This window comes from Mesoplodon densirostris, chromosome 5 (genome assembly GCF_025265405.1).
Source record: "Mesoplodon densirostris isolate mMesDen1 chromosome 5, mMesDen1 primary haplotype, whole genome shotgun sequence".
NCBI lineage: Eukaryota > Metazoa > Chordata > Mammalia > Artiodactyla > Ziphiidae > Mesoplodon > Mesoplodon densirostris.
Window position 1 is genome coordinate 148,482,404 of NC_082665.1, and position 13,124 is coordinate 148,495,527.

Below are 13,124 nucleotides of genomic sequence, written 5' to 3' on the forward strand. Positions count from 1 at the left end.
TCTCATTTTACAAAAGCACACTGAATAGCAGTCCTGAGTGACAAGTATATAGAATTTGCTGAGTATATAGCCAAGAGAAAAACAGCTTTCTAAACTATCCTGTTCTTTGCTTCTTCCTACAGATGCGTCTATAGGACGTTCTTTAGTTTCACAGTGATATATGCTGTTTCAGGAAGCACAAGGTGATCGGACTTTGTTTCCACGAAGTGATGACCTACTTTAGTTGGAGCTTAAGGTTCCATGACTGGTTCTCAATCCTGCCATATATTGCTATACCAGTGACAGGATTTAGGGCAGCTGGGAGGCTCTCGGTGCCCAGTTCCTGCCAAGCATAGCCCACCAGTCACGATCAGTAGTTATACTTCCCTTTGATGTTTCAAAAAACCTATGGTGTATTTGTCGCCTCACTCCACTCCACCCTGTCCATCTGACTTGGAAGCCTGAGAGCTTATTGAACTAGGCTGAAAAGAGGCTCTGTACCTGCTGATATTGACGGCAGTATAAGATGCTAGCTTACTATTTTGCACAGCACCATATATCGTGCCTGTTATTCAGGCCAACTATAGCCAACCTTTTCGTTTTGTTTTTTTCTTTTTTTGTTTTTTATAAAGAAAATCTATGTAAGTTGAGGTTCAGAAATGCATATATTTTTTACTTACAAATATTCATCTGACCAAAATCCAACATAACCTTTATGGAACACTTAACAATCGTTTTGTTTTTAAAATAACATTTCATTCAAACTGTATATAATTCGGTAAAGATTTTTATACAGCAAGCAATGCTTAAACCCTGGAGAATCTGTAGAAAAGAGATTTTCACACAAAATAAGAAAAGAAAACGTTGAGGTATCCCTCACACACACACGTCCATTCATCCCGACCCACGTGCACGCACGCGCACGCGCACACACACACGCACACACACACGCACACACAGCCATTCTCCCTCACAAAGTGTCTGCAGCATAGGCAAAAACTTGTAGGTCCAAAGGAAAATAACTGATTGTTCTAATAGAGTCCAGGTAGCTCAGAAAGAAACAAAACACAACACAGCAGTTCTCTGAGGAAATCACTACCTCAAACAAATGTTCTCAAGGTGAATTTGAGATCTAAGCCTACCAAACTGCTTTTGCAAAACAGCTCCCTGCAGTCCAAGGTGACTTGTGCAAATAGAAGGAATCAAGTGAGGCTAGTTCCTGTACTTCCTTTAACAAGGATGTGGGATGCTCGCAGGCGCCCAGGGCGTTCCCATCACGCCAGGTACTGCTGCAGTGCCATCTTTGCCCTGCAATCACAAAGTTCCTGTTAGACGTCAGCTCAGAAGTGTAATTAAGGTAAAAAGCCCACGGTTCAAAGATGGTAGCTGGGAAAGTCTAAAAAGGTAGGTCCCCCAAGGGAACCGGGGTAAGCCCAGTGGGACACCTACCGTAAAGGGCAGAGATCTGTGGTCAGCACACACGTCAAACCCATGCTGGCCACATCCTCTTCCTGTGGTCCTGCTCTTGTCCTTATAGCTGCTGCAACCCAGTGACATTCTATAATTTTCCTTTGTCACTGGCATACAGTTGTGATGGATCTGGGATTCTTGACTTTCTCCTATTGCCATGCAGGTTTTATCTAGTGCTGCAGGACACCGGGGAGGACACTTAGGGTTCTGGGAAGCTAAGAGGGACACTGACCCGGGAAGAGGTGGGTAGGGGCTGATTAGAAGGTGCGTGGGAGGGGCAAAGAGCTCCTGGGATGAGGCTGTCTGGTGGTTCAAATGCCTCAGAACTGAAGAAGGGAGGTTACAATTTTATCCCATTCTTCTCATTAGGCCTGATAACACTGACTGATGTGGGATGTGGCTTATTACAGTGATTAGGGAAAAAGTGAGCTGGCTGGAGAGGAAAAGGCGCAATGTGGGCAATGCCTTAACCTATCCGGATCCTTATTAAAGCACCTTCCTTTGAGCTGGGACTCAGAAGGCCTCCTTTACTCTCCCATCATGATTTGGTAAAGGCTGCAATTGTGGAAGTTAGGAAGTCAGGTTTTGGCAATGATCTCCCCTTCTAAGTTATGGAAAGAAAAGGTTAAATTTTTCTGTTACTATTAGCTGATGAAAGTATACCAAAGCAGATTGGGCAGCGATAAGCTGGACTCAAGCGCAGTTTCTTTGCTGCAGTAATGGATACAATCTACAGTTTTAATAGAGGTGTGCTAAGGGATATTCTTGCAATTATTTAAGACTCTATAAGGATGACAGTTGCAAATAGTCCAGTTCATCAGAACAGAAAGCTCCATACAGACCACTCCAAGTTATGAGCAAGTTGGGTTCTACAAGGTCGTTGTGTTAGGAAATAAGTTTATGAATAATGCCACAGGCTACCTCTTATTGACCATAACTTCACAAACCTGAGGCCCTCTGAGGCTGGGGTGGAGAGGCCTAGTTAGCAATAGCTCCTCATCTGTAAGTGTCTGAAAGTCAAAGGATCACAAAGCCTTAAAGACAAAGAACCTGAAAGATGTTGTCTTTAGGTAACAGACTTTACTATGGTGGGAAAGCCCACATGAGGGTCTCGACCAAAATTCTGTATTACTCTTTAAAATCGTCAATTCAGACTCCTTCTGGATTTTTCTAAGGGTTTGGCTATATCTGATTATATCGGACCTCAGAGACTGTGCCCTCATTATCTTTCTGCTATCTATTAATATCTAAGGAGTCTTTCAGATGGATGGTTTTGTAGGCAAGGTCACCTTTCCTTAAATGGACTGAGGTAGAGTAGCTCAGACCTTGACCCTTTTAATGGGGTTTAAGAACTGCTGACAACGTATGTGCCATAGAAATTGGGGAAACAGTACCAGATTGGTCTAAGCAATGCAGGCCAGGGCTTAAAACTATCCCACTTCATGCTGGTGAGGCCTCTTTCAAGGCCATTCCAGAGATGATTTTAAGCAGAACTATTTTAATTTCTGAACAAACACAAGAAAAGAAACCCAGAGAATAGTCTGGCTCTCGGCCAGAAGAGACAGGCTGACAGAGCCTGTCATTTAAGCCAGCAGCTGTTACTACTGCTGTGGAGGTAGACGTGAAGGTTCCCGTCCTCAAGGTACAGCTCACATCCCACCTGCAGCATGTGGCCGGCCTGGACTTGCCTTTGACGGAACACTCATCTGAGCAGCAGGGTGGGCTGCACTTATTCGGGGATTGGTCTTTAACCCACTGGATGGCGAGCTTCAGGGAGGAAGGGGCCCAGCTCTTTGGGCTCCATCCGCCCCTGCCATTCACTTGAGGAAATATTAAACAAGTGCCTCTTCCCTTCTGTGGAGCAGATAAGCAAGCTGATAGCCGTAACACCATGTGTTGTGTCCTACGGGAGCACAGAGGGGTCCCTAGCAAAGCCTGGGGGCCAGGGTGCAGAAGGATCCAGCAAGACTTTTCCACGGAGGCGACAACCTGATTTGAGTTTTGAAGGACGGATGGCCATGGTCCAGGCGTCCTCCGCCCTTGCGTTCAGGACACCTATGCACCCAGGTCTCTGTCTGCCTCACTGGGTGTTCTTCCTGCTCCTTTGCTGGACCTTCTTCATCTTCCCCTAAAGGTGGCGGTGGGGTGTCCCAGAGCATGGTCCTTAGCCCTCCTGTCTTCTCTCCTCTCGTTTATTCTCCCTAAGTGACTTCAGCCAGCTCCAGGGCTTTATATACCATCCCAATTCATATCTTCAGCCCCACTCTCCTGAGTCCCTTGGATATCTAATAGCATCCACAAGTCAGCACACCAAACAAGAACCCTTGATTCTCCCTACCCCCACCCACTGCTCTTCTATTCTTCACCATCTTGGCAAATGACCATCTTGGTAAACCCTCTATTCAGTTGCTCAGGCTAAAACTCTAGGCATTTTCCTTTCCTCTCTTGCTTTAACATCCTACATCAAATCCATGAGCACACCTGTTGGCTCTACCTTTAGATTAAATCCTGAATCCAACCACTTCTCAATACTCCCAGCACTACCACCTTCATCTCTTATCTAACACGACTGTAACGGCCTTTAGCTGGTCTCCCTGCTTCCATTCCTGCCCTACTACAGACCGCTCTCTACACAGCCACCAGAGCCATCTTTTAAAAATTTGAACCAGATACTGTCTCTTCTGCTCAAAACTCTCTAATGACTGACTTCCTATTAAAATCTGGATAAAATCCAAAGTCCTTGCCACAGTCTACAAGGCTCTTCAGTTGCTCCCATTGCCTCCCTGGGTCCACTTCTTACCAGTCTCCCCCTCGCTCATTTTTCCCCAGCCCCACTGGTCTTCCTGCTGTTTGTTGAACATTCAAGCTCATTCCTGCCTCAGGGCCTTGAACCCACTGTGCCCTGTCTGCAATACTAAGCATCTGCCTGGAAGACTGTCTCATTTCACCCAGGTGTTTGATCAGATGTCACATCCTCGGAGAGGCTGGGACTAATCTGTACCACAAGAAGCTCCCTTACTCTCCATTCCCTCACCCTTGCTTATACCTTCGTAGCACCTCTCATTATCTGCTATCATATTACATATTCATTTGCTTATTGTCTGTCTTCTGTACGAGAATGTAAGTTACATGAGGGCAAGGATGTCATCAATTTTATTCACCCTTATATCGCCGATGCCTGAAACGATGCCTGGTAGAGGTCGGTATTAAAAAATATATATATATTTGCTGAATGAATGGGGATTCAGAGGCGAGGGGACTGGGATGGCAAATCAGATGGAACAGAAGGCGCGAATGCCTGAAGGTGTGATACTGTAAGAGGGTAGATGTGGCTGGAGCACAGGGTGGGCACGGGGGAGGGGGCCCCACAAGGAAGGCAGAGCCAGACCACGGAGCACTCGGAGCCCTGCTCACGAGTGTGGAGAATGAAAGTGAGCTGGAAAACGAAGGCTGTGTTATAAGAAGGGTCCACAGCCAGGAAGAACAACCTTGCCTATCCTGAGCTTAGAGGGGTCTCTGACTATGACTCTGGCCTCCCCCAGGAAAGCTGAGCTCGCTGAGGACAGGGACTCCTTAGTGGTCACTGCTGCATCCGCAGCAGCCAGGCCAGGCTGGCACGAGGCAGGCGCTCAGTGAGGCTCTGAGCTAATGAATGTTTTTGTAATTGGCCTTCATTTCTGCTCTCCCAAAGGCCACACGCATTTCTATTCTAATGATCGAGGGACTGAAAGGGAATGACCTCTGGATCCTCTCCAGAGCCCCACTCAGGTGGCCTGGGCTCATGTCAATTCAGAGTAAGATGAGAATCTTTAATAACCTGCTAATTATGACTTTATCTCTTACTCAAGTGTCACACAGTTGACTCACAGATTATTAAAAAGGGAATCCAGGAATCTAAAAGATTTTGAGTTTGGCTATGTGACTTGCTAAGCAATTCAAACCCTGTCATAAAAGAATGCAACATACCCCAAAGCAAGGCCCTTTTACTTTGATACTCACTTGTCACAAAGATTTGAATCTGGTGACTGACTCAGTTTGTGCAGAATATCTACGATGCCCATGTCTCGTAATTTATCCTGGCGTTCCTGTGAGCCTGAGAGATGAAAGCTAGCAGGTTACTGGGAACGTGGCCCAGGCGGCTGCTCTCCTGGGTGCACAGCCAACAGCCTGCAGCCTTTCCAGTGGCCTCTGCCCTCTCCCCTGCCACCCCCTCGCCCTCCACTCTCCCCAGTGCAGCTAGATCCCCTCACGCTGGGATCCTCCGACAGTGCTCTAACTGGTCTCTCTGCCTCTTGACCCTCCTTCCTGCAGTCCACCCGGGGTTCTGCTGCTGGATGAATTTCTCCATGGACCACAGGGTCAAGGTCAGCTTCTTCAGCCTGGCACGAGGCCCTGCCACCAGGCCCCGTCTTCATCACTTCTTTCTGGACATACTTAGCCAGGCTCTTCCTATTCCAAACCAGTCCTGTTTCCCCTTCCACCCTCTTCCACCCTCCTCTGACCTCCCGGCACCTCCTGCTGCCCCTTAGCACGTGGCAGTTCCAACCCTGCACTGCTGTGTTCTATCTTCCAACTAGACTAGGACCTCCTTGAGGGCCGCTTGCTTCCCTGGTACCCGGCTGTTACTTGGTCTCTCGGCCTGCACGCTGAATGCAGTTTTTCCTCCTTCCACTTTGTTCTGGACACAGTGCTAAGGAGGGTAATTCTCCTGGATTCTTTCCTCCCCCTCTGAAGAGCCCACAGTGACTCACTCATGCGTTGACCTCCTCGAGACCCAGTGAACCAGAATCTCTAGGGGTGGAGCCCAGACATCTGCGTTTTACAAAGTTCCTCGGGTGATTCTCACGCAGCCAACCCAGCACTGAGACCCACTGCTCTCCTGCATGTGTTCACTACCTTAGCTGTACATTGGAATCACCTGGGCAGTTAAAAAAAACACTTCTGTCTGGAGACCATCCCCCGACATTCTGATTTAACTGGCTGGTGCAAAAATCCCTGGGTATTCTAATGCACAGTCAAGGTGGAGAGCTATAGGGGCCTCCTCGCAGACTGGCTGCCCCACCAGGCACAGTGTGTCTCTCCCTTCTCGCCAACGCACCCTCTTCTCCATTAAGCTTATCTGCCTGTCGTCCTTCTATGTGCTGCCCCTGCTCACAGTGAAAGGCCGATCCTCCCGCCCACCCTCACCTCTCATCTTCTTCAAGTGCATCTCACCATCCTCCTCCTCAGCCCTCTCAAGGACAAGGACTGTCACTCACTTCCCTAGGGTCTCCTCCACCCTCACGTTCAGTCATCTGGAACAGTGCTGACTCCACGGTGGGGCTCAGTGTTAACTAGACCCATGGATTCTCATTCATACCAAGGTGACACGGGTGGGGACTTGGGGGCCAGTGAGTGGTGCCTCTACCCAGGATTTCAGGGGCACCTGATGCCTTTCCTGTGCAAGACCTTCCTTCCCATAATTTTCTTCAGAACAAATCTCACCAATCTCTTACCTTCCTCTTCATTCCATATGAGGTTTGATATACAAAACATAGCAGCAAGCTGCAATTTGACATGTGAATGACCCTATTTGATGCAGAAAAGGAAACAAAAATAGAGGTAATCTCATTTGAGGTAATTTTTGGTAACGTACCACAGGCAATTCCAATAGTCTAAAAGTTTGAAGTAGGGACCTCAAACCCAAATGTCTTGAGGGGCCACAAAATTAGTACTAATGGGTGAACAGGTTGGGCTATAGATAAGAGAATGGTAGGAAATCCAGCACACTGGGGAGTGAAGCCTTTTGCCAAGACAGTCACACTCAAATTTTAGAAACCCTCTGGCTGGCCAAACAAAACACCTCTAGGGCCACAGGTGCAGTCTGCAATTTATCACTCAACCCATACACACAGGAACACTGGCATATGACAAGTCTATGCTTTTGAGTATGCTTTCTCTACAGTAGGAAACATTCAGGGCCAATAAACTGAATGGATGTGCACTTAGTATTTATCTCTTTGGCTACTGATTATCTGATTCAAAGTACTCTTGTTTCTATAGGCACATCACAAAACACTTAAGTCTCTACTATTCTTAAGCAGCCTCCTATTCTCCTGAAACACACTTCTTGTTTATTGCTCTTTATGTACTAAAAGTACAACCATTTTTGCTTAAGTTATTATTTGTCCATATACAGTGCTTTCTCCTAAATGAAAGAGGACCCAGTGGTAAAACAACGATTTTTTTAACGGAAGTATAGCTGATTTACAATGTGGTGCCAATCTCTGCTGTACAGCAAAGTGACTCAGTTATACATGTATATACATTCTTTTTCTAATATTCTTTTCCACTATGGTTTGTCCCAGGAGACTGGATATCGTTCCCTGTGCTATACAGTAGGACCTTGTCGTTTATCCATTCTAAATGTAATAGTTTGCATCTACCAACCCAAATTCCCAGTCCATCCCTCCCCCTCCCCACTCCCCCTTGGCAAACACAAGTCTGATCTCTGTGTTACAGATGATTTTTTAATTGGTCAATTAAAAAAAGAAAGTCCCCCCTACACTTAAATTAACTTATGCATATCTGTGAAATACCATCAACAGTTTCTTGAAGGCTGAGACAGACTCGTCTTGCCATGTAGAACTGTATCTGAACTAAGCAGAGACAAAGAAAAGCACATGCCTTCCTTCATGAAAATTCTATGGTTGGTGATTCTTCTTCCCTCCTACCTGCCAAGATTTTGAGAGAGCTGTGCAGTTGGGGCTCCACCAAGACAAAACAGAATAAAATGTGTCACCTGCTCCCAGCATCAGGCCAGCAATGAGTATTTGTTGAATAAATGAACTTATTTGTAATACAACAGTAAGTATAAGTTCATCCATCCTTCACTCAATAAACATTTTTTGAGGAAACAAATTGCTGTGATAGGGAAAACTGGAGGATGGAGGGGTGGGAACCTAATTTTAAGTGAAATGGACAGAAATGACCTCTTTGAAGGAGGCAATATTTATACAAAGGAAGAATAAAAAATAGGAAGAACAGGAAGGTGCCAGGTGTACAAAGAGCAAGAGGTACCAAGAGGGAAAAGTCTGCGAAAAGGTTTGAGGTAAGAAGAAACTGTACAGCTTATGCATATTGAGAAGGAAAATTACAGTAACATTAGTTCAGAGATGTAGGCATGGCTAAACTGTAGGCCCTTGCAGGCCAGAGTAAGGACTGATTTCATTCTGAGTTGATAGGAAGCCCTGAAGGATTTAAGCAGTGGAGGGACAACACCTGATTTACATTTTTAGAAGGTCACCCAGGCTGAAGGGACTGGAGTGACAGTGCTGAGGTGTCTGGGAGGCTGTTATGGTCAATCAGGTGTGAGAGGCTACGGCTTGAACTAGGGTGAGAGCAGCGGCGACAGAAAGACGTCAACAGCATCCAGAGTGGCTAGGGGACAGGCTAACAGGACCTACTGATAAATTGGATTATGAGATGAAGGACCTGGAGAAACAAAGACTGACTCCTTGCTGTGAGTAACGGGTAGATGGCAGAGCCACTCTGCTCAGATGGAAAAGGTCAGGAGGGGAGAAATTTAGGTTTAGGGGAGATACTTAAGAATCGATTTTTAAACACCAACCTCAAGAGGCTTCAGACAGCCACAGAGAGATGCTGAGTAAGCAGGAAGATATACGAGTCCAGAGTTCAGAAGAGAGGTCTAGGCTGGAGAATTCCCTCCGTGTGACCCTCGGACCTTGCTCCCCTACCCCCTCCCGCCCACTAAGAAAAGAACCAGCATTTGTAAAGCTGTAGACACCATCAGGGAAGCTTGTTGTCATGGCTTTTGAAGGTCAGTAACCATTATTGTGGTTGTGTTTTGTATTGCTTGATACCATGACAGTGTAAATAAGATAATGCCTAATCTATTTATCAAAATTGACTACTGAACTGGAGCCCAGAAACCAAACAAACAATAGAGATGACAGTAAAAGCCATGGGAATGGATGAGATTCTCTAAACCAGTGGTTCTCAGCTCTGGCTATACCGAAGGACCACCTGGGGAACTGTAAAAAAAAAAAAAAACACTGATGCCCAGGCTACACCCCAGAACTATTAAATCAGAATCTCAGGAGGAAAGGGGCAAGGCAACAGTCTTTGAAAGATTCCTCCACCATGCAACAAAGGGTACGAACCATCAATCTCAAGAGTACCTGTGGGAGAGAAAAGATAAAGGTCCAGGGCTAAGCAGGGAGGCATAATGCAATGGAAGCCAAGAGAAAGGAATGTTTCCAGGAGGAGGAAACAGCTGTGCTGAAATTCACTATAAGTGAGGAAAGTTGAGGAGAGAAAACCATCCTTTGGACTTGGCGTAATAGGAGGTCACTGGTGACCTTAACCAGAACAGTTTCAGTTGAGCAATGGGGTTGGAGGCCAGATGAAGTGGGCTGAAGAGCGAATGTAGTGGTGAGGAAGGAGACAGCATGTGCAGAAGATGCTTTTAAGTCTGGCTCTGAACAGCAGCAGAGAGAGGTGTACCTCACGGGTATGGGAAGTCCAGAGAAGCTTTCAGAAGATGACAGAGATACTACGTGGATCTGGTATTGGAAAGACAAGGGAGTTCCCGGTTGAAGCAGTATGGTTTTCATTCAACAAACACTTACTAAGCATTTACTAAAGGCCAGGCACTGTACAGGGTGATGATATACAATTGTGCACAGAACTGATACAGTCCTTACCCTCAGGGAGCTTATAGTCGGTAGGCACACAAACAAACAACTATATGTTGCGATAATTGAGCTAAGTGCTCTGAAGGGAGTACTTCACTCAATTATGCCGTAACAAGGAATAACCCATGCAGATGAGAGCCCACAAGGAAGTGTTAGCAGAGCTAAGATCTGAGAGGCGAGAAGGCATCCCATGGGGAGAACAGTATTCCAGGCAGAGAAGCCAGCATGTATGAAGGTCCTGAGGCAGAAAAGAACATGCATGGCCTCTTCCAGGAGTGGAAAGAGGTCAGTGTAGTGAACAAAGGGAAGAGGGGAATGAGAGAAGCTGGGGGATACAGATGAGTCAGGTCATGTAGGACTCCACAGGCCATCAAAAGGGGGGATGGATTTTATTCAAGGTGTAATAGGGAACTGCTGAAGGATTTCGGCTTCTATTCTCTTAGTAAAACAAAAGGTGAGGTCACCACTAAGAGCGATGAGGGAGATAGAGGTGAGGTTTAAAGAATGAGGAGAAAGAACGAACCTATTCTTCTGGAGAATGGAGGCACCAGCTTGCTGGAGAATCACAGGAGGGTACCAGGCAGTGCTGAGTGCCCATGTGGGTTTTGTAAATGTGAATTTAACATGAAACCAGTCAGCCCAGTTCTGTGCCTTTCTCTGCAGTTGTTAACTCTGACAAGGAGGCAAAGAGAAGACAGGTTCATCCACGATTAGGGTTTTGCTAGGAGACGCCGACAGAATGAAAAGAGGAGGGATGTTTGATTTCCAGATTTGGGCAATGGGCAGATTCTGGTGACGACAAGATCCCGGGTACGGCCATGGCAGTAGGTGGCTGAGGTGTTTGCAAGGAGGTAGCAGATCGTGATTGAAAGCAGATGATCAAAGAACAAGAGCCAGAGGTACCCGAGGCTAGAGGGTTCATGTGCATAGGACTGAGGCTTTGGGAGGGAAGCTCTGGGGGCACTGAGAGAAGGCCCAGAGCCCAAGTTGTCACTGTGTAAGAGGAAGGCAATCAGACGATAGGGTGGGCTTCAAGAGCCTGGTGTCGTTTTCCCCTTCAGGATGGAAGAGAGTTTCTGGAGTCTGTTACAGAGGAGTCTCTTCTTTGTATAATCTCTGCACAACGTTGTTTTGAGCTCACAGTGCTACAGTGCTTGCCTTCTAATGTGCAGCTAGTGTAGAGCCATGAAAGGGACAGAGGCCTACCATGTAATACTTGATCTTCTGCAGGATGTCATCGTTGGTCATAATAAGTTCTTTTGCCGTTGTCCCATCTGCTATGTTGGCTAGGATGCACAGTGTCTGGAAAAGAACAGAGGGCCAGCGATCAGGAAAGCTCTGAAGTCCCCAGACTCAAGCTCTCTCAAGAACTTAGGCAACTTCCCATCTGAAGTACATGGCTTCTCACAGGTTCCACTCTGAATGCCCTGATTTCTTATCTCATAACATCATTGCCAACAAAAGTAACCACACGTAAGGAAAGTCTGCATTAGCTCAAAGAGAACCCAAATGTTTCAGTGGCTTCTTTCTGGGCATAAACCATCACTGCTAGGCAAAGGCAGCCATAGCTCATGCTATCACATAAATCAAAGGGAAAATGTAATTTATTATTGTTTTCTTGAAAATTTCATTTTTAAGAGAAGCTCTTGCTATTAACCCACAAGGTTTCTTCAAAGAGGTAGTCTCTTTGGTAGAAACTTCAAAGGTGTTTTAACTCCCCCCTACCTCCCCTTCCAAATACCACTTGCTTCCAAGCTCATGACCTTCTGGATCCCCGTCCACTAGCCACATGCAACGAGGACCTCTTGACGTTTTTGAACCCTACTGGAGGAACAGAAAGGGAAGCAAAATGTGTGAAGGAGCTTCGTCCAGGCTGGCCTAATGTGGAGGTTAGAGGGAGCCTGTGCCAGCTGGCAGGACAGTCCCATCATGAGGACAATCACCATGCTGGTACTGGAGGAAAAGACTGGTCTTGTTGGCTGTTACATTCTCATAGCCAGACCAGCAAGAGGCAAGGATTAAGGTAAAAGTGAACGGATGGTGACAGGGATACTGAACCAGTGACAGCCGTAGCAGTTCAACAAACGTTGGCCGAGCACCTATAATGTGCATGCACTCCGCCCACTCCACTGGGCAACGGGCTGAGATAGGAATAAGACACTCTCCCTAACTCCAAAGCCAGCGCACAATTACATTTCACTGTGGTGCAACTGAGGTAAAAACAGAACTGAGAAAGTACTAAGTGCGTTTGTGTGATAATGCAAGGGTCGGGGAAGGCTTCTTGGAGGAAGTGACACTGAGTCCAGGAGCAGAGTAAGGAATTACTCACAGAAAGTGACGAGAGGTGGGGATGGTGCCTGGATCCAAATAAGTTTCTCCAATTTTAACCTTTCTCTTTGCTAGACTTAAGCTAATTAAGCTTGCAGGTTATAGCTAACTGAGAAGGCTTTCTTACTATGGCCCCAACCCTCAGATATCTTTAAGGGTGTGTGATCTTACTTTTCCTTGATTACAGCACTGCAGTAACTAGATTGCTAAGGAGTGAGTCCTGAGGTTTGAACCAAAAAAGGTTGCCTCCAGGATACAGGAAACAGAAAATGCAATTTATGATCCAAGGCACTGGGGGACTATTCATTCCAGGGTACTTAAATCATGAAGAGGAGACCCTGATATGCCCCAGAAGTGGGAGAAAGATGATCTGAGGAAGATATCAGATTTCACAGTGATCCGGTACCTAGTGAGCCTGTCAGAAGTCTTGACATGCACAACACCCTTGAATTTTTCAGGACTGAGGCGAAAGCAAGGGGGAAAAACAGATTTGGACTCTAACCACGGAAAAGAATTTAGACTCACCTAGGGAAGAACTACCCCTCTCTTACCTACTAAGACAGTGGGTATAAGGGGGGATTTCAGGAAATAGTCCTCAGAATAGCCTAGGACAGCAAGATAGGCAAGTGATTCCCCTTCTTGGAATGTTAG

General features: G+C 46.4%; 1 protein-coding gene across 3 annotated transcripts in view; it reads right to left on the reverse strand.

The window, feature by feature from the left end:
- Nucleotides 1–631: 631 nt before the first annotated feature.
- The window catches only part of ARMC8 (armadillo repeat containing 8), a 103,765-nt gene continuing 91,272 nt past the window's right edge, over nucleotides 632–13,124 (reverse strand). For 2 of the 3 annotated variants that reach the window (XM_060099631.1, XM_060099630.1), the window contains 4 exons: nucleotides 11,352–11,447; nucleotides 6,945–7,017; nucleotides 5,449–5,542; nucleotides 632–1,287 (listed from right to left, as the gene is read on the reverse strand). In XM_060099631.1, coding sequence (XP_059955614.1) covers nucleotides 1,254–1,287; nucleotides 5,449–5,542; nucleotides 6,945–7,017; nucleotides 11,352–11,447 — 297 coding nt within the window. In that variant the 3' untranslated portion in view covers nucleotides 632–1,253. The remainder of the gene's footprint in view (nucleotides 1,288–5,448; nucleotides 5,543–6,944; nucleotides 7,018–11,351; nucleotides 11,448–13,124) is intronic. The other variant, XM_060099632.1, reaches the window with a different exon arrangement.